The sequence below is a fragment of the Frankliniella occidentalis genome, unplaced genomic scaffold (genome assembly GCF_000697945.3).
Source record: "Frankliniella occidentalis isolate FOCC.00 unplaced genomic scaffold, Focc_3.1 Scaffold90, whole genome shotgun sequence".
Taxonomy (NCBI): domain Eukaryota; kingdom Metazoa; phylum Arthropoda; class Insecta; order Thysanoptera; family Thripidae; genus Frankliniella; species Frankliniella occidentalis.
In genome coordinates this window covers 185,401-208,832 of record NW_026267219.1, presented here as the reverse complement: position 1 = coordinate 208,832, position 23,432 = coordinate 185,401, and the positions used below count along the sequence as shown (strand labels likewise).

The 23,432-nt window shown below is 41.6% G+C and overlaps 5 protein-coding genes across 7 annotated transcripts; 2 read left to right on the top strand and 3 right to left on the bottom strand.

Moving 5' to 3' along the window:
• Positions 1–233: 233 nt before the first annotated feature.
• LOC127749769 (facilitated trehalose transporter Tret1-like) lies at positions 234–2,834 on the bottom strand (the record flags this gene model as incomplete). Its single annotated transcript, XM_052269360.1, is given in 3 exon segments — positions 234–369; positions 2,087–2,209; positions 2,541–2,834. Coding segments are annotated over 2 exon segments (184 nt in total), but the record flags the coding sequence as incomplete, so codon positions are not given.
• A 2,959-nt stretch (positions 2,835–5,793) lies between these two features.
• LOC113204386 (protein tramtrack, beta isoform-like) lies at positions 5,794–13,763 on the bottom strand. 3 transcript variants are annotated; one of them, XM_026419566.2, is made up of 9 exons: positions 13,372–13,763; positions 12,569–12,736; positions 12,402–12,485; positions 12,174–12,323; positions 11,832–12,083; positions 11,616–11,741; positions 11,489–11,528; positions 11,081–11,390; positions 5,794–10,936 (listed from the first exon to the last, which is right to left on the bottom strand). In XM_026419566.2, the coding sequence occupies exons 2-9, from the start codon at positions 12,644–12,646 to the stop codon at positions 10,606–10,608; spliced, it is 1,371 nt and encodes a 456-aa protein (XP_026275351.1). In that variant the 5' UTR covers positions 12,647–12,736; positions 13,372–13,763; the 3' UTR covers positions 5,794–10,605. The 3 variants fall into 3 exon arrangements, with proteins under 3 accessions (XP_026275351.1, XP_026275352.1, XP_026275353.1); XM_026419567.2 differs by lacking the exon at positions 13,372–13,763 and adding an exon at positions 13,192–13,210; XM_026419568.2 differs by lacking the exon at positions 13,372–13,763 and adding an exon at positions 13,010–13,028.
• Positions 13,764–13,962: 199 nt separating this feature from the next.
• LOC113204387 (porphobilinogen deaminase) lies at positions 13,963–16,627 on the top strand. The gene is made up of 7 exons (XM_026419570.2): positions 13,963–14,192; positions 14,274–14,346; positions 14,436–14,619; positions 14,715–14,800; positions 14,978–15,159; positions 15,269–15,588; positions 15,665–16,627. The coding sequence occupies exons 1-7, from the start codon at positions 14,118–14,120 to the stop codon at positions 15,837–15,839; spliced, it is 1,095 nt and encodes a 364-aa protein (XP_026275355.1). The 5' UTR covers positions 13,963–14,117; the 3' UTR covers positions 15,840–16,627.
• A 1,035-nt stretch (positions 16,628–17,662) lies between these two features.
• Positions 17,663–19,150, bottom strand: LOC113204389 (mitochondrial import receptor subunit TOM20 homolog). The gene is made up of 4 exons (XM_026419572.2): positions 18,935–19,150; positions 18,399–18,493; positions 18,134–18,307; positions 17,663–18,049 (listed from the first exon to the last, which is right to left on the bottom strand). Exons 1-4 carry the CDS (start codon positions 19,062–19,064, stop codon positions 17,996–17,998), a joined length of 453 nt encoding a protein of 150 aa, XP_026275357.1. The 5' UTR covers positions 19,065–19,150; the 3' UTR covers positions 17,663–17,995.
• Positions 19,151–19,357: 207 nt separating this feature from the next.
• LOC113204388 (macro domain-containing protein RSc0334) lies at positions 19,358–21,927 on the top strand. The gene is made up of 9 exons (XM_026419571.2): positions 19,358–19,458; positions 19,721–19,885; positions 19,974–20,108; positions 20,469–20,621; positions 20,704–20,820; positions 20,898–21,001; positions 21,076–21,106; positions 21,229–21,302; positions 21,397–21,927. Exons 2-9 carry the CDS (start codon positions 19,732–19,734, stop codon positions 21,481–21,483), a joined length of 855 nt encoding a protein of 284 aa, XP_026275356.1. The 5' UTR covers positions 19,358–19,458; positions 19,721–19,731; the 3' UTR covers positions 21,484–21,927.
• The last annotated feature ends 1,505 nt before the right edge of the window (positions 21,928–23,432 follow it).

Below are 23,432 nucleotides of genomic sequence, written 5' to 3'. Positions count from 1 at the left end.
GGGGGCATCGCGTGCTGCAGTCGCCGGGCGGGGTGCACCCACGCAAAAAGCTCTAAACGCGAACGCATTAGATCTCGCGCCGTTCAAAATGACCATGAATTCAGTGAAAATGTTGTTCGGAGAGGTACGTAATACTGACCTCTAACCATATTGACCAAACGCAGAGAAGTAATCTCTCTCTCTTTGTACGTTTGATGTCCACCCGGAGGGACGACGAATGCGGGTGTACTTACTGACCCAGGAGACGATCTCTTCGTTGGGGACGAGCTCAGGGTTCAGCTCGGTCATGGAAGGTAGGCCGGGCGACGACCAGCCGCGCACCAGGCCGATCGTCATGTAGCCCAGTGACGCCGCCATGGCCACCAGCAGCTGGAAACAGTTTCAGTTTCGGTTTACACAGTTCCGTTGAAGGAGTTTGTAAGATTCTCGGAAAGAGTAACAAGTGTTTCCGGGTCTGCTCCGCATGAGGGAAAGGGAGGAGGAATGTACCCCAGAAGATGGCAGTTTTCCTGGTTCATTAACTTATTTTCGCAAACCCTGAACTCGAAAATTAGGGAACCGCTATTGGAAGTGATGCAACAATAGAACATTTTCTCAATTCTTCCAACTGACCTGCGGCACGACCTTCCAGCTCCAGCCCATGTTGTCCGGCCCGGCCTGGCTGCCCTGGCACTGGCCCCCGACTGCCTGGCCGCGGCCGCCCCGAGGGCCTTCCAGGCCTTCCCCACTGCGCGGACTAAGTCGCCGCAGCCTCTGCCACGTGTGCGGTGAGTGGCTGGCGGGGGCCTCCTACTCCAACCTTAACCATGTATAACAGCTTGTCGGTGTCGTCAAAGAGCCACTTCAAATCAGTCTGGTTCCGCAGATATCCGCATCACCGCTCCCGCCGTGCCCACACTGATAAAATCCTTTGCGGAGGGTTTTGTTCGCACTGAGACGGATTTGGCTGCTTTGTGAGCGTGTGAGCCTAAGAGAGAATTTCATCACAATGGTGAAGGATCCAGAAGGATCTTCTGATCCCCCTCACAGTACAGAGGATTCGCAATTGGTTCGCGATCATTGGCCAAAATCAATCCCAAATTTTTGGGGTTCCTTTTTTGTACCGAGCTTTTCATAGTGCACGTTATTTACGTTGTTCGAAGATGGGTTTGCACGTGTATTTTCAAACCAAACCCTTATCAACATATTTTCTAAAGGATGGAGTAATTTCCGATCCGATGCTAAGTGCACGAGAAAAGCAACTTATATAAATGAGATTCCATCTTTAGACGCGATTTGTTCAATGACGGCTCGATTGCTAATTTCGCATTTTCTGTTGTATTTTTTTGAAGCTTGCGTCTAGACGAATGGCAGGGTCCCGGGCTAATTCTTCGAGTACCCTGCTACTCAGCGATACGGCACGCCGGAAGACGCGGAGCAGGACCGAGCAGAAAGCGCTTGGCTGCATCAGGGCCTCCTTTGTGACTTTTAGGGGAAAGGGGACGAATATTATGATTTGATTATGAGGACCAGGTCCTTCGTTGTAGCCCATCAGATGCCATGATATTTGTTCCTTCGCATGGACTACAATTTGTATCCGCCCAGCTCTCACACACCCCTAAATGTGACGTAGTGTAACAGCGGCCCGTTTTCCCCCGGTGCGTATGGACCTCGACCGTGACCTCGGGGGTCCTCTGTGGACCTGAGCCTGGCCTGCGGGGGGGCTCGTGAGGTGAGGGTGTCTGCCCGCCGCGCCTCGACGTTCTCGCGAGTCCCGAGCGGATCGCGTGACGGGACGCGAGTCGGTTTGGACAGACGACTGAATGCCCGCCGCGGGGCCGCGGCAATTTGCCTACATTCCGCACGCGGGAGCCGAGCAGAAGCTGCTTCCGGACGAGAGCAGAGCATTCGGGGAAAACAACTCGACGCCCTACCGGAAACAATAGCTTTTTGCACCTCTTCACTCAAGTTAGACTTCAAAATCGTTCCGAGTCCAGTCGCGTGGTTTAACTCGACAAAATTGTAACAACGTTCTTCTTTGTCACAACCGTGCATGTCGTCATCCATCACTTTATTACACGGGCGGTCTGCACAGCTGATCTCTCACCTCGGAGGAGTGCTTTTTGAGCCAGCCTAGTCTCGCGGCGACCACCATGGTGGAGGTAGGATAGTGTCCTTTGAAAGCAGGACAGCGCGCCGGCTCTCAGGAGGTCGTCTCGTCACTCTGCACCTGACAACAGAGCAGAGGAAAGGCTATTACGAGCATCGGGCCTTTTATCATTTGAAATTACCGATCGACTATCGTAAAGCTGTCCATAATCAATAAGCTGAGCTGTCCGAGCGACATGCAAAATGTCGCTGTACTTGTCCAATATTTTGTCGACAGCGGCACTAGTCTGAAGGCGACGATGCCGGCGGCCAGACGATATTCAAAAGCTATGCCCGTTTTTTTGAAAATTGGACTGTTTAAGTAATATAGTAATGGCATATACGCCCCAACGTGCAAATTGACTGGTGGTGCGCGAACCGCAGGGGGACACGTTGGCGGGCAGGACACGCACCTGATGCTGGTGGGCGGGTGGTCCGGGTGGTGCCCATGGTGGGCTGGTGGGCGTCGGTGCGTCTGCGGTGCCGTCGCATGCACTGCTTGGCCAGGCGCGCGCAGAGCTGTGGTGGTTCGCCCAGTCGTCGGTCTCTGCCGCGCGGTCCGGTGGGTTCGGCGGCCTGACAGTCACCGCGGGTAGCACCGGCACACACGGCCGCTACTCGCTCGCGCCTGGCCCACTATTGGGCTGGTCGTGGACGGGGTTGGCTGGCGGGCGCGGACCCCGTGCTCTGCCGCCATGCCAACTCGCCCATTCCCCACCCCGGGCCCGTCAGGCGCCTCCGGGCCCCCAGCCGATCCCTCCAGCTGACAGCGAAAAACCTACCGAAACCGAAACAAGAGGGGGCTCGGTGAAGGGGAGGGAGAGGGGTTCTTTCCGAGCTCCCCTGCCCCCCCCCTCCCTAATCACCGTTCCGGCTTTCTTCTTTTTTGCGGCGGCCCATACCTCACCCGACTTTACCTTCTGGAGGCAGACGATCATGGGGTCGGACGGCTGTGAGCGACCCTCTTTCGGCACACCACGTGCACGGGCCGGTTATTCCGATCGGGACGGAACCGAGAGCGAAAACTTACGAGACGAAAACGGGCCAATTTTTTTGGAGTAAACGTGCCAGAAGTACGGGGGCCGAGGAAAGGAGATTTTTCATTCTGATCCAAATATGGGTGTAAAAAAGATGCGAAATCTTTGAAAAAAATCTCCGTCAACAATTTTTTAGGAGCCCAAACTTTTTTGTTTGGATTCGGTCAAAGGGTAGAACAAGGGGTTCGTTTATTGGGTATATTGGAGGAGGTCTATGGAAGCTACTAAAAGTATTAGATGATTCGTCTCCATGCCATCTCTCATAGCGCCTGATAGGTAGGCAATATCTTGGCTGCAGAGCATGCGTGTACTGCGGGATGGCCTACCCTGAGTTTCGCAGGCGTCGAGCCCCGTGTACTACTGTCATTTAATGTATTTGAGGAAGACGTTTATACTCTCTGGTCGATCGCTTAGCGTTAATGCACCCTGAGCACCTGAAACGCGCGAAATGTTTTTTTTCGTCTGTTTGAGTGCAGCACGTGTATCGTCTGGGTTGTGGGTGGCGTTGACCGCCATCGCCTCCAGCGGCTGTTTGTGTCCGCCCGACACTAAAGCACGAGTACATGAGAGATAACCATCGGGGAATGCGGCACGACAGAAAAGACGTTAACGTTGAAGAAGCAAGAGCAAAGATTATGTGTATTATTCTTTTCTACCTGCCGCCTGCTGCTCTGACATTTTTAAAACTTTCCCGATAAACCTAGTTTGACATTTTCCGGGATGATGCGTGGTCGATTGTACCCTTGGTTTGTCGTGGAGGAGGCAGAGGAGCCGTCAGCTACGAGTGGCTCCGTTGGTCGCCGTGTGGTTAGGCAGCCCGCTCGCACCGCTGCGCGCCGGTACAGTGTTGCTGCACTCGCCAGGCTGCTAAGTGACCAAGTATATAATGTAAACTGGTCGGCGTTCTTCTGAGAATAACGCCAACTATTTGCGTCTTTCAACGCCGTTTGCTGGTCGTGCTCTCCGGCGAGGTCTCTCCCGGTTCGCATCCGAGTACCCACCATCACCTTCGGTCATACCGCCGCCGGCCTGGAGGGTGCGCTGGGCAGCGCACTCTCCAGCGCAGCTCTCTCCGGGCGCCTCTTCATCTTGGGTGCGTTCGGCCTAGCAGCACCTCATTCGGGAATAACCGGATGGAACCGGCTCGATCGCTGTCGACGCGCCACCCGGTTCTCCATGTACCAACCGGTTCTCCATGTGCTATAGGCCTAACCGCCGCAGAGGTCAGCAACTCCTAGAGGTGTGAACGCATCATTTTTACAATTTCATCTCCGTTTTTGTTCCATCGGTGATTCATCACTTTTATTTCAAACGGAGCACTTTCATGAGCGAAGCAATAATGGCTAAAATGTGGTTCACACATTTTCTTGCGCCTGTGAGAGCGATAAAAAAAAAATCGTTGTAAAGATTTACCCCGCACTGCTTGCAAATGCTGAAATCACGGCTTCAGAAGTGCGGCAATAGTAGTAAAATGCAGTAATGCGTCTACTTAATGATAACAATAATATTCTATTTTTACCGCTGCAAAAAGTTTATAAATTATTGTCTCATAGGTGCAATAATCAATGTCAATTCAGTGCGATTATTTTTTATCGCTCCGACAGGTGAGATCAAATGTGCGAATCGCATTTAGATTGTTATTGCGTTGAGTCATCGTTGCATTTAAAATTGCAGGGATGGCCAGAATGTAGTCACCTCTGGTTTGTGCTATGTACTCAGAATCTCTGCTTGCTGCTTCGTAGCTGTTCGGGTGGGTGGGGCGAGCTAAGCGAGGGTCAGCATGATTGGCTTGTGATCCATCTTCCTCCTTCGTTTAAAGTTTCGTGTTTCAGATGGGGATTTTCGATCTGTCCGTCACCATGGGCATGTCTGTCAAATTTGACGGCATGTACCGTGGCGTGCCGCCGCCTTGGTGTCCTTCTGAGCGTTCTTCCAAAGCAACGCCGGCCGGCCGAGTCCGTGCTATGATTCGTTTCCTCTTCCCATAGCACTTTGAGAAGATGCGACTATCGTTTTCCTTAAGAAGGCGAGATACACGGAGACACCGAGCATAAACGAGGGGAGGGGGGGGGAGAGGCACCAAGGTCGTGCGGGAGGGAAGACGCGTCAAAACATGTGTGTTATTCAACTAAATGACCAAATTTGATACGGGAGTGTGACCGAAATTGTAAATGATCCACCGACCTTCGCCTTCGTCCTGGCCATCTCATCAAGTCTCATCCTACTAGCTAGCCCACGCCAGATCAGCCCTCTCTCTGGTGCTGACTGCCTGTATGGTCGGCTGTCAGCTGTTGCTTGCGTGGGAGCGAAGGAGAGAGAGAGAGAGAGAGAGAGAGAGAGAGAGAGAGAGGTGGGGAGGGGGTTTAGAGAGGCTGGGCGGGCTCGGACCCACTGGGAGCACGTTTGGCCCATTGGCACATTGTTGGTGCATTACGCCCTTACAGCAGAGTAGTGGGCTGCTTTCCGATTCAGCGGTTCGTTTCTCGCCCTTCAGTGCGAGGGTCGGGGCCATGGTCGGGGCTCGGGCTATCGGCGACTGCAAACGTCCTCCAACCGCGCATGGGCATGTGACAGGTTCAGTCAATGAGTCAGGATTTGGAATGGACAATTATCAAGAACGAAAGTCCAATTAAAAGTAAACATGCATATATATCTTTCGAATGTGATTAGATACATACAGCCGATACAAATCAATGCACATTCACATTATCTGTTGCCCTTTCAAAAAGACTCTCTTAAAAATAATCAAAAAATTCTTAAGAGAGTGCCAACACCTTAACAGTGAAAATTTTGACATAATAAGATCTAGATGGGGCCTGTACAACACTATACAAGGGAGTTCGTAAAATATACTAAGCTGATCATTTCAACAGTGGTTATTTGTGGGGAGTACAAGTATAATTACAGGTTTTTTTACAGCAGAAAGAAACCCTCAACCACAGAAAAAATATTATTGTTGAACAAGCTGTTGTTTTTGATTGTTTTCTTTTCTAATAAAACATTATTGTTAGGAGCACTGTTTCAACCTTATCTTAGGGTTGCAAAAACTTTCTCTCACACTTGCAACAATCAACAAGTTAAGTTGTTGTGCTACAATTGTGTTGAACTGTGCTACATTCTAAGTGTAATAGGTAAGGGGGTATAATGAATGTCAGAAGGTCTGTTCACATCATAGAAAACTAAAAAACAAAACAAAACAAAAACAACAGCTTACCAAAACTGTATTAAGGAAGTGCCAGTCAGCTCCTTTTTAAAGATGTATGCTGTAATACTTTTGACAGTTACAATTAGTTCTAGCATATCCTTATTGTGGGCCACATATTTAGTACTTCTCAACTATGTAACAAATGGAATGTTTAAGTTTCTAGCATTTTGAAAGAAATAGGAAACAAGACATATCATGAATCAATAACATTTGTGTGATAGTTTAAGAAAGGAAAGCATTGTTACATTTTTTGACAGAAAGTTCATGTGTAACAACAACACAAATACCTTTCTTTTTTAAAGCATTTTAAGAGATCTCCAAACTGAGCTTTTCCTACAAATACCCATGCAGGAAAAGGAAGGACAGCAAGCATTGAGAAATTTGAGATAACAGATAAACAAAAGCTTTGACCTAAATTTTGCTTGTTTGTCAATGATTCACAGCAGAAGCCATATTGTCCTCCAGCTTGTCACTATTAACAGTACCGTTAAGGTTAAGATTGAGCTCAATTGGCAGATAAAACAATACAACACTACGGGTTCTGGTTTTTTATAAGGTAGCAGTGACATCTGCTTCTTCTTCTATATATAACTTTAGAATATCTGTTTTCAGAACAAGAACAATACAACAAAATAAATACTCCGCAACTTAAAAGCATGACAAAACAAATAGAAAACTTAAAATAGATTATGAATGCAGTAATAGCTAGAATAAATATGTACAGAACCTATGTCATAAACATCTAGAATAAGAGCTATGCCTTACATTCCCTAACACAATAAAATTTTGTAATACTGTGCAACAATATTGCCTCTAGCACACTGTATAAAAAAAAAGCTAGCAGCAGCAAATCACATACAAATAGAAGACTTCATGAGCTGCACTGAAGGACACAATCTATTCATGTCCAGGAAGAAACAGTGCATAACACCAAGCCTTACGCTCTAAATAAACATTAGAAGCAAATGTTGGTCATTCTTCCAGCATTAAATATCAAATTACTGTGAACAATGCAGTCAGTCCCCCCGCCCCCAACCCTCCCAAAAAATAAAATTGACAAGAGATATTCAGACTTTGTTGTTTCTTTCGTAACTTTTCTCATGCATATTACATACACAAATGTACTTTTTTATGCTTCATCAAAAATTTGAAGTTGACAATAACTAAACAACCTATAATACATCTTAGTGCACAGGAACAATTTCAAAGTAACAAAGTTGGGTGGGATACTGCTTATTCAACACTATATGCCAGTTATGGTGCCCTGAAACATGGTATGCACTCATTTTTTTGAAGCAGTAAGATACAAATCAACCAGAGAATTTAAATTTGAAACCACATGCAGAATAGAACACATCTGGCATAATAGGAAGTTAATAACTGAACTGCTTTTTCTTGCTTGTCAGGTACGTGATGTGACAGTTGTTGATGATGATATAAGGTGAGACAATGGGGAAAATAGAACAGCACTAGCTTCAAAGCAAACCATGGTTTGCTTCCTCACACATCAAAGTATTAAAGCAAAAGACCAAAACTTATCTAACGATGGTAGGAGACAATAACAATGTTAGAACATGGTCAGTACAAAGAAAGTGCTTTGAAAACTTCCATGTTATGAGAGCAAGGGCAAACTGTGGACAAACATCTTTTCCTTTACATGAGAAAGTAGACGTAATGATATAGAAAACATTAAATACACTAGGTATGTCCCAAAAAGAATGGAAAAATGTTAAAATAACCTCATAATTGAATGAAATAAATGTTCTAGGCTACAATTCTTCAACACGGAATACAACGTGTTATGAAAGCATCATATAGTAGGTATGGCAAGTATCACTTTGAAAGTGATACATAGGAACTCATGATAATGTTCAAGACACAATAGCCTTACTAGTGAGTAATACATATTGATCAGATATAGTTCATAATACAGATACTTAAACACATAAGCAGTATCAACACAGTTTCCAAAGACGTCTAAAATAAACCAAAACATATAGTCACTATGCAAATTTAGGAATAAGAGTTTTGTGAAAAACTTGATTTCTTAAGGAGAAAATGATTGGCTGGACACAAAATTCTGGAGTAGTTTGTTACATCTAGATGTATACAAAATATTCAAGCTAAATAAACAACTCATGGTAGCCTGACCAGCCTAAGGTCAGGACTGAGAAAGCACTGGCAGCATAGGAGAAAAAAATTGTGTCCTGAATCTGGTCTTTCTGGAAGCAAGTTTCTATAAAAGCCACAAAAACTGCGATTGCCTTAAAAGGATGATAACGTACAAACAAAATAATATCAAGTTTATCTGAAATAAATAACAAAATTATTTTTAATAATAGATAAAATTTTCTATAAAGCAAAAATCATAACATTTCTTGATTTTTTCTTCCACTACTGAATATCTAAGTGAACATGTCTCAAATAGACCTTTTACTATGTTAATGCATAAAACAGTATACCTCTACAAAATATAAAACAAATTTTTCTAATATTGAGAACCTACATCAAATCCTGTGAGGCACAAAGTAGCTCCAACCCTCAAATCTCTGTAGACATTAAAGAAACAAAAAAAGGCTCTTGGTAAGCAGTAGCAGGCCGTGGTTATGCTTAAAAGTACAGAAACGGTTGGATCAGCAAACAATTTATAATCCACTGTGTTGCGCCTCCAAAAAATTCCTGCACACAGCCCTCAAATGATTTGAGTAGGGGCTTTATGAAGCAATAGACATAGCAACAAATTTTTTTTTTTACAAAGCTCCAGCTTATTAACTAAAAGTCACTTTGTAATTATCAAAAGTAATAAATAACAGCACATTGCTCATCTGCTCAAAAAGTGAACAAAATGATGAAAATAGATGATCACAAGATAAAATGAATGACATGTCAATGGAGTCTAAATGAATGCTGTACAGTATGTAATGGTATTAATTCTAATTCTAGCAACCAGAGTTTGCCAGCACAGTCAAAGTTGAAGAATTCAGAAAAGCCTACTGAGGTTTGTCTGATTCTTGATAGATTTTCTGTATTGCAACATGCTTATTCAATTGAACACCAAAGTTTAGTTATTCTATAGGAAACATAGAGAGAGAGAAACTTCTCAGTTCTTCTTGGCCTCTTGTAGGAAACATAGAACTTGTGATGTTAATGTTGTTGGTTTCTGATCAATGTTCGGAGTCTTAATTTTAAATCTACACATTTCCTTAACAGTACAAAAATCCCTTTGGTGGGAATATAAACCATTTGTCCTTGCCTACTGGATTAATTTAAGGGCTGGCACCCAGTTGACTAGCACTTAAGTTGCTTGGATAAAGGGTATTTTAAAAGTAATTACTAAATTTGAGGAATACCATTGAACATTCAAGTTGCAATACTCATGTAAAAATCTAATATTAGCTTAGTTTTCTAAACTTCATTGCTTAAGTCAATTATTTGAACTAATGATAAAATAAGGAACAAAGGCACTCTACTTTAATTCAGTACATGGCAGAGTAAATTACATTTAACAGATTGTTGCCAGGTTCTCTTCTTAGAATTCTGTGACTTCCTGACTTTCATAGAAAACTTCAATAAAACTCTTCTTTTTATTGGAATTTTTGCTTTTCTATAGATATTGTAGGACATGCAATAATTAGCAAAAGATTTTCACATTTTTATCATTTGTTCAGACATGTTTCAAAATCAGGTGTGCAGACACTCTCATGATCTGGAAACACCCTGATGGAAATTCTTGCTTCATAACTAGTTTCCGAATTTAATTAGAGAGAGGTACATGGTTGCTTCTCAGAGACATGTACTGAATTGCCGTAAAATGTCATAACTAAGAGAGGAACTTGTCTAGTCTGGTTACTTCTACATTATTGAAAATGTAAAGGGAACCAGAAAGGCATTGATCTATACCATACAGTCAACTATCAATCAATATATAAAGTTGTATACAAATAAGTTACACAAAATCACAAAATTACCAAAATTGCTGGTTGGAACTTTTCTTAAGGTACTAGAGCAACTATCAGATGTGTTTCCACATGTAGCCACCAGAAAAGAGGAACTTTTGCAAAGTACTACCACTTTTTCTAAAACAATATGATCCATGTGACAGTTCAAAAGATTGGGAAGGCACAGAAATTTTTTATCACATACACTGTTGTTTCTCCCAATTATTCACATGTTAAGCAAGATGTAGGACTTTGTTTAACAACAATTAAAATTAACTACAGTAATTGATAATTTTTTCTACACAGCACCATGTGAGTTCTCAGGATCAAGATCATCATCTGTGACACCCATTCCTATATGGGCTTCTTGTTTTATAAGTTGATGGTGAGGGATGTATGAGTCTTCCATGTGTCCCATGAGCATGCCATCACGATTCCCATCATCCATCAACAAGGTGTCTCTGAGAGTATAAGGGGATGCTTCTTCCTGGCGTAGTGTGGAGAGGTAATTTGCAAGAGTGGCGACCGTAACATTCAAAATTTCTGCAGCTCTGAAGAGTGTTATTTCCTTCCTCTGAAGTTTTCCAAGCACCCCAGCAGGTCCAGGCTCAGACCAAAAATCTCTGACCCTAAATAGAGAACACCAAACAGTAGATAGATAAATTAAAGGAATATTTTTGTGAAAATCAAGTGGTTTTGTACTAAACACATACCAGTAAAATTTCTTTAAATTTACAAGTTCAGTTTATTCTACTGAGGGTTAACACACTCACCTGTATGGATGTTTGAGACAGCCAAATGCCTCTCTGTAGCGACCATACAATGTCCCGTACGACACACCAAGAATTTCAGCACCAGCTTTCATTTCTATTTCTTTATTTCTAATAGCTTCCATTACATTTCTTGTGAAGCCTTCTTCCCAGAACTGAGGTCTACGTCCAGAGACCAAATAGTCATTCATTTTAACAACATCTCGAAATCTTTCAGATAGAGGAGCATTTGAAGAAGTTGGTGGTGGCGGTGGGGGTGGCGGTGGTGCCACAGGCTCTATAGTAGGCTGAGAGTCGTGCACATCTCCTGTATCTAATAAGATAAGATTTGTTCAATTTCTAGTTTCTAAAATCTGTTTTTGGATTGGAAACTTTTGTTAACAAATCAAAATAATAAAAGAATGTACTCACTGTTGTATCCAGTATCAGCTTCATGATCATTAAATGTTTCCTTGAAAAAAATAAAAAGGCCACAATATAAACATTATTTTAATTTACTCAATTAAAATAAAATGAAAAGCTTAACCAGTGTTGGTACCTGGGAAGTGTTATGTGGCATCATGTTTCCATAGCCTCTATCATCTGAAGCAAGTGGATCAGGATTAGATATTATTTCTGGTTCAGAATCATCTTGATCCCAGTGTGATTGCTCTTCTCCAGATTCCTGGCAATGACAAAACAAGTCACCAGTTATTTGTACTTATTATTTACACTTGAACAAGTCTTTTTTACAATTTCTAAAACAGCTACTCACATTTGCTATTTTAGGGCTGTAACTATTTGGTCTCTTTCTTTTACTTGCAGGAGATTCTGATCCATTTGACACCGATACTTGAGAAGCAGAGCCATCATCTGAAGTTCGTTGTTTCCACTGCCCATCTGACCCATTGCCCTTGGTTTCCTCTTTTATTTGGTCATTTCCAGGCCCATCAGCTGGCCATGACATTTGAGCTAGACCTTTTATTCGTAGATCCTCAGCAGTTTTTAACAGTGATGAAAGATGAGACTGATAAGTAAAGCATAGGTTTAAATTGGGTGAAATTTTTGCCACACTGATAACATTAAGCAGATATTATTTTAAAATGAGCAAACTTACATTCTGCACATTAATTTCACCACGATACATGAAATTCACCAAAGATTTCATGTCCATATACTTTACATCCTTCAAGATAACAATTGGATTCTTCTCAGAATATTCTGAGAAAATACTGTCAAAGTATGTGCTGCAGGCTGATAGGACCATCTGTAAATTGATGATGAGATGAAAACAGACAGTATTATATTTACAAGTTTACTCTTCACCTTTAAAATTTTAATTTACCTTATGGGCTCTTAAAGTTTTCCCCTCACAAGCAAGAGTAACATCAGTATATGATTCACGTTCTAATAGGTTGGAAAACATTTGCTGCAAAAGACGTAAGTCATTCAAGAAATTGTTATGGACAAAAATAATAAACAAGGATGATATTTTGTATTAAATCAATATACCTGTAAGTTACTATGATGGTATTTCCATCGCAGGCAATATTCCTGGGCTGACATCTTGGGGTTTGGAGTATTGTTCATTGTCAAAATATTATTAGTTGCAAAGAATTAATGAGAGAAGTTAAAGGTTCTCAAAATCCAGCCAACTGAAATTCTGCATTAGACCATTACCTGTCAGAAACAAAAAAGAAATTATAGAGCAAACTCTCAAATTTAACACCCAATTTGAAATAAAGAGAACCCCAGACAAAATAAGTGCAGAAAGACTAGAAGAAACAACACTCAGCGGACAATTAGGGATCAAACAAATAAATTTTGACGGAAAATGAGCTCCAATATTTTTTTGCCTGTTGTCAAAAATTTTATACTTTGTTAACAGCATAAGAGGCAACATTAAATCAAAAAAATAAACACATGATTAAAATGAGTGAGAAAGATTGGTACCTATTTAGGATTTTTGTGAAAATTTAGAACACAGGAGCGCTCATTCCAAACAATCAATCAGATTTTCAGGCAGCAATAGGAACAGCTCTTCACATATACATATTACAAGTAACAGGTGTTAATCTAGGCATTATTTCAAAGAAATTCATTAAGAGGATAGATCGTAATGTAATATTATTCACTTTATTGTCAAAAATCACATTCAGAGAAGCCAAGGACGAAGCAGAAAATACGGGGTCAATGGAAAGCGCTATTCGGCTGATCAAGCGAGACTAGATATTTTAACCTATATAGTAAAACTGGAATTATCTTATTGGCAATCGGCACTTTTAATTTTCGAAAATATGAATGAGAACACTCACGGACTTGTCTTCTATCGCTTCGGATGGAATTGAAACAAAATTTCTACTCCAAAGTCACTGTTTTCTTGGATTTCCAAATTTGGACTTAAGTTCTCAAAATCCAAAATGGCGAACTGACATTTCAGAAATTCCAATAAGGAGCATGTTGGGGGTGGGATTTTCTGCTATGCAACTCAACTGATCACGATATCAATACAAAATGAATCATAATCGCAAAACAGTTAATTGTGCAGCGGAACAAGCAGTAACGCAAGTTCTTCAAGAAATCTATGTTAGCCCTTCATCATGCCACAAAGGAACTATGTTTTCAATATTTTTTTTAAAGTCCAATAACCCATGTTCCAAGTTTTCCTTGAGCTGGCTGCTGGGTGCCTTTTGCCGAGGATGAGGAATTGCGAGCTCAGAGAGGTGTCTAACGTCGCCGTCGCGGGGGTGGGAGTGGGCCGGATGTGGAAATTTGTATGGAAGAAGACACACAGGAGAAAGAAGAGCAAATCTAATTGGTTGGTTGCTTTCCCCCACCGCTTTTCTGGAGTAGTGGGGCTGCATCTCGACCAATGACAGGAATTTTTGTACTTTTGTGATGTGGCTGATGTGTCTCCGAAACTACCGCCCGCCCGCCGAGAGCGGCACTTGCTTGAGAAACTCGTGTGATGACAAATCATATGTAAATATTCACCGTCTGGTGGTAGGCAAACCGCCGGCAACCGTGCTGGGAGCAGGAAAAAAGTGTTCTAGTCGTGATCATGACTGATCCCAGCGAAGCCGCTCCAGCTGACTGTCACCCAAGTAAAATTGTTGTTGGATCTCGTAACAGCAAGGTACTGACCTCAAAACTTGTTTCCCTAAGGTTACGAATGCCACGTGTGTTTGCAGCATTTTAATGTTTCTGCTTGTCACAGCTTGCCCTTGTGCAGACACACCATGTCATCCAGCTCATGGAGCAGCAGTATCCAGAAAAAAAGTTTGACCTGAGTATGGACTGTCAAGTGTTCTCTTAATTTCATTTGTAACGCTAATTTCAAAATGTAGATGTATTTTGACTTTATAAAATGTTCTTCTAGTTTCAATGTCGACTACTGGTGATAAAATTCTTGATAAAGCTCTTCCCAAAATTGGGGAAAAAAGTCTTTTCACCAAAGAACTGGAAACCGCATTAGAAGCAAAAGAAGTTCAGTTTGTTGTACATTCACTCAAGGATCTTCCCACAACATTGCCGGACGGTCTTGTCATAGGAGCTGTTTTAGAGTAAGTATACACTTTACTTTTGTTTGAAACCACTACTTGATTAACTTTACCTTGCTTTTTGCCGTACTGTGGTTTCATTTTCTATATTTCCTTAGGAGAGAAGACCCAAGAGATGCAGTAGTAATGCACAAGGATTTTGAAGAAAATGATTTAAGTAATTTACCAGCATCAAGTGTTATAGGTAATTTAGTGAATCATACCCAGTGAAGAATGACAGTCAAATTGGCATCAAAACGCCAGCAAAACAAAGTTTGAAACAATTTTGATTTGACATAAAGTTTTCTCTGGGATATGAATTGCATGTGGTTAAACTTAATAACTCCATCATTCATCTTGATAAATAATTTTTTAAAAATAGGTACAAGTTCTTTGAGAAGGAAAGCGCAACTGCTTTCTAATTTTAGTCATTTGTCTGTACAAAGTATTCGAGGAAATCTTAATACACGGCTGCGTAAGCTCGATGACAATAAGCAATACTCAGCTATCATCCTTGCTATGGCAGGACTTAACCGTATGGGTTGGAATGACAGAATATCAAAGGTAAATTTGTCAAGTGATCCATTTTCTCTGTCACTCATTTCCATTATTTCATTGTGTTCATGAATGAGGTAATGAGCATCAGTATCTGTTTAATTCTGAATTTTTCTAGGTCTTGCCTGGATCTGAGATGATGTATGCTGTTGGCCAAGGTGCCCTTGCAGTGGAGTGTGCTGAAGACGATGCCAAAACACTTCAGCTCTTGTCACCTTTACATCATCGCGAAACAGCTCTACTTGTTGTTGCAGAGAGGAGTTTTCTATGCTCATTAGGCGGTGGATGTTCAGCACCAGTTGGAGTAGTTTCAGAGTTTATCAATGATGGGAAAAGCCTAGAACTAGAAGGTGGTGTTTGGAGCTTGGATGGTACAAAGACATTAAGAAAGAAACTTTGCTGTAGTTTGAAATTGGACACTGAAGAAGAGCCTCCAAGGTGAGTACTTTTTATTTCATTTGGTCTCTCTAATTCTTTAGTGATGTATTAACAGGAGTTTTCTGCTATTTTACAGGAAAAAAGCAGTTCATTCACAACCACCAATATTTTGTGGTATTGTGAGTCCTGCAGCAGATGTAGAACTATATAAATTGGCTTTCAAACTGGGTCAAGACTTGGCTGATGCTCTTATCAGTGAAGGAGCCTCAGTCATCATGGAAGAGGCTCGGAAAGCAAATGAACTATCTTAAGTAGCTTTCAGTGTAATCGTAGTGGCCATTGTTATCTTGGTATTACCTTCAAATCTGAATCTCGCTACTTTGTATTTCCCCCTACTGAAGGCTGTTCAAAGAGTTGAGTGGTTCTAATAGAAGTTAGAATTTAGCCTAATAGATTTATTTAGCTACATTTTTTGTAATCTAATTTGTGGCTTCTTGTGAGACTTGTGACATGTGTCTCTTTATTTCGGGAGAAAAAACTGTGATACCATGCTCAATCATTCATTTTTCTGTCGCCCATGATAAGAAGTAAAACTAAACCTATTTATTTGACAAAATAGGCATGTATTTCTATTCTATTAATGACTGTTATTATATCAATTGTCCGATCAAGCTTGTACATGACATTGGCATTTGCTTATTGCCGGACTGCCTTGACGCAATTCATTTTACACTTTTTCTACAACCAGATATTCACGTTACTTTCATATGAGTGTTGTTTCTTTTTCTCGGCAGAACAGCATCAAATGTAACAATTTAGGTAGGAAACCGAGTTATTTTTAACTGAATTTTGAGACAATTTACATTTATACTGCTCTTTTATTATGTTCCTGCTGTGTGGCTTGACACAAGCAGTGATTGTACCAATATTTTCCCTTTCAGGATTGAGTGGGTTTTTGAAAGAAATGAATACATTTACAATTTGTTAAATTACTTTTTTAATTCCCGATGGGAAAGTTGTTGACCATAGTTATTGGTAAGACTACTTACTGTTACAGAAGTGAAAATAAATTTATTTTCTTCTTGTTATGCAAATTTAATTTTCACTCTTTATTTTACTTGTCTTTGTCAACCTCAAACAAAATCTCCTTTTTCTTCTTCTAAATACTACATCAGTATAGTTTACTAGTCTCTACTACTCATCAATAAATGCAAATATGTTCACTATGTGTTTTAGCAGTGCTAAGAATATTGCTAATTTTGCAGGACTGCATATTGAACTAAAATCCTTCACTCAGGATATGGGGCCAGTAAACGCCCCTCTCTTACATTAGAGGGGCGATACATAATGTCCTGAGCCAGTAGTTCATAAAAAAGTAAACCTCTTAGTTAAAAGATTGTGTGCAAGGAGCTCAATGTGCAATACATTTCAAATTTAACTTCACAAAATATGGCTCAAAAATACTATCTTTCCCTTAAAATTTCCTTATATACACAACAAGAACAAAATATATCTGACAAGTACACTCACAAAAAAAAAGAAAGAAAAATTCATCCAGAACAGAAGGCAACATGAAGTTATGAATGAGCAAACAAAGTAAGGCCGGTTTTGTTATAAAACAGTATCTTCTTGGATGTAGTTTTTAAAAAAACTTGTTATTTGCACCAATACTCTCACGTGCATCCTCACACTTGCATGCACAGATACATACACACACACTACATGCATTTCATTGATTGGTCACACTTTGAAGACAAGGTATGCAAAAGCAATTCAAGTATTTTCGACAGGAAAAGAACACTTTCAAAAGAGATACATTCTACAGTCATCATAATCACACATGATCCAATTTGAAAGAGCAAACATTGCAATGAACTTTGTGCATTCCCCACCCAATAATCACCGAAAGTTACTTGTAACATTGTAGTCTCTATTCGGGGAGTAAATGTCTCTACCTGAATTACAGGTGTTTTAACATGCTATATATCTGGCTCCATGCGTAAGACACAGTATGCATGCAATCAGTGTGTGTGGGATTGTTAAAAAATACAATTCATTAGATAATGGTATCCACTCAAACTTTTACATTGACGGTACACATTACAGTAAAAACTTAGAAGAAAAAAGCAGATAGTATATGAAAAATTATGTTTATTCTAAGGGAAGTAACTGTCACAAAGTGTAGCCTGGGGGTAACTAAGGGTGCAAGGACAAATGAATGTGGGAGTAGAATCAAGATTTAGTGGCAGTTCTTAAAAACACTGATAACAATTATATAGAAATACAGTAACAACATAAAGAACACATTAGTATTTGTCAATGTTATTTGGGGCAAAGTTCAATTTCAGAGCCATGTCTTAACTTCAGAATGCCAGCATTGTTTCTAATCTGTGCTTTTACATTTGCCCTTTCACCAAATGAAATAAGGAACTTGAAAAACTACTTTTCTCAAATCTACAAAAGGAATTTATTCAACATCTTCATCTTCTATCCCTTTCCCCATTTCTTGACTCATTATTCGCTGCAAAGAAGATAATAGCAAATATTCAAATTACAAAAATATTTTAATTAAAATTGCAAACATTACAAGTAAGCTTATACAAACCTGGCCAAATGCTGGAAGTCTTTGGACAAGCAGATGGAAAACTTGAGGAGGTAAAGTTTGTTGCAAGACTGACAAAAGCTGCTGAGGTTGACCACATACTGATACTGCATTGCCCAAATGTTCTACTCCTTCTTCTAAGTCACCATTAGCTAGCAGCAGCTCGCCAAGTTGAATCTAGAGAGAGGAATTTAGATGTTAAAATAATTGAAACACAATTAAAAATATAGTTACGCAACAAATACTAAATCACTAGATTTATGAATACCTCCTGAAGGAAGAACTTTTGAACAGCTTCGTGGTCTTTAAGGTTGGGAAGCTTGGACCCTGTGCGTTTATTGGCGTCTTTCTTAGCTTTGCGACCTGAAATACAACAATAGCAGAAGATTACTCAAGATGCTTGCCAAGAACTCTCAAGCAAGGCTTTTCTCGATCCTAGTATTCTAAAATCAATGGACGTTAAGTAGGAAATTAAAGTGAAAATGTATGTTGAGTGGAAAAGTGTAGAGAGAAGATTAGGGTACAAAACAGCCGTTAAGATAAGAAAACTCAGTAATACTTAGTTTCCTGTACAGATCAAGGTTCATATGACTAATATCTAAATGAATGGCCCCATGCTAACATGCCTCTAAGTGCGACTATGGTAATCCACACAGGCATGAGGGTAAGATTGAAAGGATCACTTAGGTTTATCAGAATGCCCCTATCCAGACTCAGACAGTAAACTGTTACCAAGAAAATGTACATTTAAGAGACAAGGAAAGGTTGTTAAACTTGCGATTTTAGAGGTTATGTGAGACTCACGTTCACGCAACTTCTTTTTGAAATTGGGATCACTCCTTCTCTGTTTGTCGAAATATAGACAGTATCCCAAAACCAGTGTCCCACAAACTCCAGCAGCAATACCCAACGCGGCTTTGGACACAGAAGCCATTGCAATTTTGTGTTTTTCGTTGCTGTTTCCGAAGGATATAAACTAAAAAGACATATTGATCCCGAAAGAGGCGTGTTCCATGGACATGAGGATGCTTCTTGAGGTGGTCATTCTCCAAACTGGAAAGTGGGCAAAAGTTTAATTTAGCATTATTTTAATTCATATGTGGATATCTTTTGCATTCAACTTTATTTTTCTTGCAGCGAATAACAGTAGAAAAAGACGTTTTGAGGGTTGAGATTTGTGAAATGCGTGAAAAGCTGGTAGGAGTGGGATATTAAGTTTCTCATATCAGATGACACTGCTTTCTGCTATTTAAATACGAATAGCAATCGAACGAATCCCCGGTCCGCGCTGGACAGATCCAATATTGTGTTATTTTATTGTTTGATAGGTATGTTTATGTTGAAATAAATGACATTTCTTGCTGTTGTAGAAGAAAAATTTGTATTTCACCGAACTACATTCAACTTCCTGAGTATGGCTCGATTAGACCAGGCAGCCTAGCCTGTCACCATGTGTACTTTCAGGCTGTACCTTCTGCCAAGTTTATTTTGATTATCAATATTCTAATAGATTATTTTTTATTTATTGAATGATTGTCTTAATTTGTTGTATGTTGTTTTCTCTTGTGTATTAACACATATTGAGAGCAGTATTGCAGATTATGCAAGCTGTGAAGGTGTTGCGATGTTCTCTTACTGTTCGAAGCTCTGTCATCTTTAAAGAGCTCTTGAACCATTCACTTCTTTACAATCAAATTTACAGCAATCATCAGCAAGGACACTTCTTTGCAACCATGACATTTGCTCAGGACAAAGGTACGTGGTTAAATGATTTTTTTGATATTTTGATATTTAAATATACTTAATAATTCATTGAAATGAACTGCTATCACGGCTCATTCAGACAAATATCTCAACATGTCTTTGGATGCAAAGCGCAAGATCTATAAGTGTACTAGTGATGGATTTAATACACTGTCCGACATTGAGACCTGGCCAGAATACCTCCAACAGCATCAGAGCCGTTTAGCATCTCAATGTGAGTACAACTTAACCCAGCCCGCAAAGATGAAAACAATATCATTTTGTCTTTACTTGTCAAAAATTTGTCAAAACTGTGACTTGTGATGTTTTTATATGAAATTGGTGTTTTTGACGTTGAATTGAGATCAAATTGATAAGACTTCATTGATTATTGTTGGCTGGGGAGGTTTCTTATTACCCTGCCAGAAATGCTACCTCTGTACTTCGTCCAAGGTCTATTTTTTGGCCATTTAGAAGGTCAAAGATGGTCAAAAAATAGACATTAGATGTCTTTTAGACATAATGTAGAGACAGCATTTCTGGCTGGCTACACCAATGTCAACATAAAATAAATTATTATTTGGCCATGTGATAGTTGCAAACTGCAAAGAAAAGGCTGGTGTTGAGAAGAAGGTTGTTAGGCCAGAACTGGCAGCTAAGGTGTCTCTGTGGAAAGGAGACATCACTACCCTTGAAATTGACAGTATTGTCAATGCTGCCAATAAGTCTCTTCTTGGAGGTGGAGGTGGTAAGTGCTCTAATTAGGTTTCTCATCAATTAGCTCTCTGTATCTATTACAAGTTAATTTTGATTAATTTTCCTTTTTGTAGTTGATGGCGCCATACATCGTGCTGCAGGAGGCTCATTGAAAGAGGAATGCCGCTCACTGGAGGGATGTAAAGTTGGCGAAGCAAAAATCACAGGGGGCTATATGCTACCCTCTAAATGTAAGTTAGTGGTAATAAGATGGTGACTAGTGACTCTTTAAGCTTCATTGCATTATTTTCCCTAATTTTATTTACAGATGTAATTCATACTGTAGGACCGCAAGGAGAAAAACCCAAAGATCTACAAAGTTGTTATGAATCATGTTTAGCCCTGATGAAAGAAAATAACCTGAAGTCTATCGTAAGTATTTCACGCTCGTTTAAATTATTTTAGTCCTTTGAAGCACATACTTAAGCAGCCAATTGCATTTCCAGGCTTTTCCCTGCATATCTACTGGCATCTATGGCAAGTATTCTTATGGAGGTTTCTGGTCGATTTAAAATGGATGGAACTAGTTACTGCTTCTATTATCTCTGAAATAAAATTTCAAGACTCCTGCTTAACAATTATATCTCATGTCTTGTCAGGTTATCCTCAAGATGCTGCAGCTAAAGTGGCTTTGCAAGCTGTACGTACATATATGGAAGGAAATCATGAAGAGGTGCGTATCTGTTATTTTAACCCATTTTACTTCAAAAAATAACTGTTGTGAAAATATGTACCTAAAAGCCTTTATTTTTGTGTTTGTGTTGTAGGTGGATCGTATTATCTTTTGTGTGTTTCTACCAGCAGACGTTACAATTTATGAAAATCTGCTCCAGCTCTTTTTCCCAACAACTTAGGCCTGTTTAAAGCCTTTCTTTTCCAAGTGTTAAATCTGTGTGATTTAAATGACTCTTTTACGGATGTCCTATGGATTTAGATTTTAATAATCCACATTTGTGATATTTCTTTGACTTATTTATTTACTTAGCTTCTGAATCTTGTAGTGCATATATTACATGGTGTGCCTTATCTTAATGCTCACTATTGTTGGTTGTGAGACTTCATGAAAATAATCTACCTGCTAATTAATTTTAAAACTAATTTTAGAGACAAGCATGCATTGTCATTACTTTTTATGAACTGTTGATTCAACAAAATATCAAATCCTGCAATGGGTCACACACCATTTAGAAAATACTTTTGTCATAAAACAGCCTGTTCACCTTGGCTCTCTGCTAAGTGTGGTGTGGCATCGCTAACCAAATCTTTAAAAAATACAAATCTCAAGCTCCAACCCCATATTTACCTGTTCTATTATTTATCACTCCGATGTTCCAGTAAGCCATCGTTTCAGTTTCGGTTTGTCCTGTCCGTAAACGCCTAGTGTCGTCCCGTTCTCCGTGGCTGGCGTGCAACCCCCTCGCCAGGATAGGGTCGAGCAGTTGCCTACCAAACGGGCTGAGCCTGAGGCGCCTGAGGCCGCCGCTAAGGCTGAGCTGAGCGCTGCCTGCTGAGCCTGCTCGGCCATGGAAACATTTCAAAGCGGTCGGAATGTCAGTAATTAAAATAATTATCATTGGCCGAGCTTAGTCGGCAGAGGGCGGGCCGGGGGATGGCCAGCAATTCCTTTTGTTTGCATTGAAAACTTTTGTGTGGCGTGGCGTGGCCGTGCCACTCCGTTACTCGCGCGTGCTGGCCAGCCCCCCCCCTCCCTTCCCCAGCCCCGCTGCGCTGCGCCCGCAGCAGATCCAACAATGCTGACAGTTATTAAAATCCCAGATGACTTTTCTCTCCCAACCCCTTTTTACCTTTTTTTTCCGGGAGGCCCTTTTGTGGCGGCAAACTCTGTGTACCTTTTGGTAAACAATCTTTCATCTAGAGAGACAATGCCTTTTGGACGTGTGGGAATTCCGTTGCGAGGGCGCCTTCCTCCGGTAAAATCGCGGGGTAGGAGGCACGCTAGAATACCCGCCCGACGGCATGTGTAGTGTAGTGTACCCAGAACGGCGTCGATTCTCGTATTTTATTTTTAGGCCTTCCCTGAAGTGAATGCAGGCGTATGGCGCGCCAAAAAAAGAACGGGAACTATCCAAAGTGCCTCCCCCCCCTCTCACTCCTCTCTCTCTCTGTCTTCCTCATACCCTCCCTCTTGTGCGCACTCTCTCTTTCTCTCCACAAGGGGTAGCTTCGTCGGGGGACTTTAAACAGAGCCTTGCCATCATTTAGTCGTAATGATGATGTATCGGGTGGACGGACGGACCGGCAGTCGGGCCGACGGACAGGCACAGGGTGGTCCCCTGCGGTCCCGGGGGCGCCGGGGGCGTCCCGGCCGTCCCCCGCCTCGCACCGCTAGGCCCGCCCCGCTAGGGGTGAATGGCGTCACGGTTCGGCCCGCGCGCGCGCGCCCCGCCCCGCCCCAGTCACAGGACACCGACAACCCATTTGCGAGTCATCCCGCTGAGTGGCGGCCCCGCGCCCCCGCCGCCCCCGCCCCGCGGACTGGACCGGGACTTGGCGGGCTAATGCATTCCTTTCGCCTCTTCTCTCCGCGTTGTAAATCGTCGGTGGCAGCCCCGCCCCGCCCGGTGGCGCCCGGCCGCAGAGCAGCCGCAGGGGCTGACAGCGGGGCCCTCAGCCTGATTGCCGGCGACGCTGGACCCGGCCGAGCAGGGGCGACGTACTGCCACACCTGCCTCCGCCACGCCACAGCGAGCCGCGAGGAGGCCAAGCAGAACTCGATCGTGCCGTGCCGCGAGGGCGGTGGGAAGTCTCGCCCCTCTCTCCCTCCCCCCTTTCTCTTTTCTCT

Coding starts and splice junctions, on each gene's coding strand:
- LOC113204389 (XM_026419572.2), bottom strand. CDS start 19,064: ATGGCTTCTGTGTCCAAAGCCGCGTTGGGTATTGCTGCTGGAGTTTGT. Junction 18,308..18,398: donor AAAAGTTCTTCCTTCAGGAG/GTATTCATAAAT, acceptor TCCTCTCTCTAG/ATTCAACTTGGCGAGCTGCT. Junction 18,050..18,133: donor GACTTCCAGCATTTGGCCAG/GTTTGTATAAGC, acceptor TCTTCTTTGCAG/CGAATAATGAGTCAAGAAAT.
- LOC113204388 (XM_026419571.2), top strand. CDS start 19,732: ATGCAAGCTGTGAAGGTGTTGCGATGTTCTCTTACTGTTCGAAGCTCT. Junction 21,002..21,075: donor AAAATAACCTGAAGTCTATC/GTAAGTATTTCA, acceptor TTGCATTTCCAG/GCTTTTCCCTGCATATCTAC. Junction 21,107..21,228: donor CATATCTACTGGCATCTATG/GCAAGTATTCTT, acceptor ATGTCTTGTCAG/GTTATCCTCAAGATGCTGCA.
- LOC113204386 (XM_026419566.2), bottom strand. CDS start 12,646: ATGAACAATACTCCAAACCCCAAGATGTCAGCCCAGGAATATTGCCTG. Junction 11,742..11,831: donor ACAGCCCTAAAATAGCAAAT/GTGAGTAGCTGT, acceptor TGTCATTGCCAG/GAATCTGGAGAAGAGCAATC. Junction 10,937..11,080: donor TGTCTCAAACATCCATACAG/GTGAGTGTGTTA, acceptor TTCTCTATTTAG/GGTCAGAGATTTTTGGTCTG.
- LOC113204387 (XM_026419570.2), top strand. CDS start 14,118: ATGACTGATCCCAGCGAAGCCGCTCCAGCTGACTGTCACCCAAGTAAA. Junction 14,801..14,977: donor ACCAGCATCAAGTGTTATAG/GTAATTTAGTGA, acceptor TTTTAAAAATAG/GTACAAGTTCTTTGAGAAGG. Junction 15,589..15,664: donor ACTGAAGAAGAGCCTCCAAG/GTGAGTACTTTT, acceptor GCTATTTTACAG/GAAAAAAGCAGTTCATTCAC.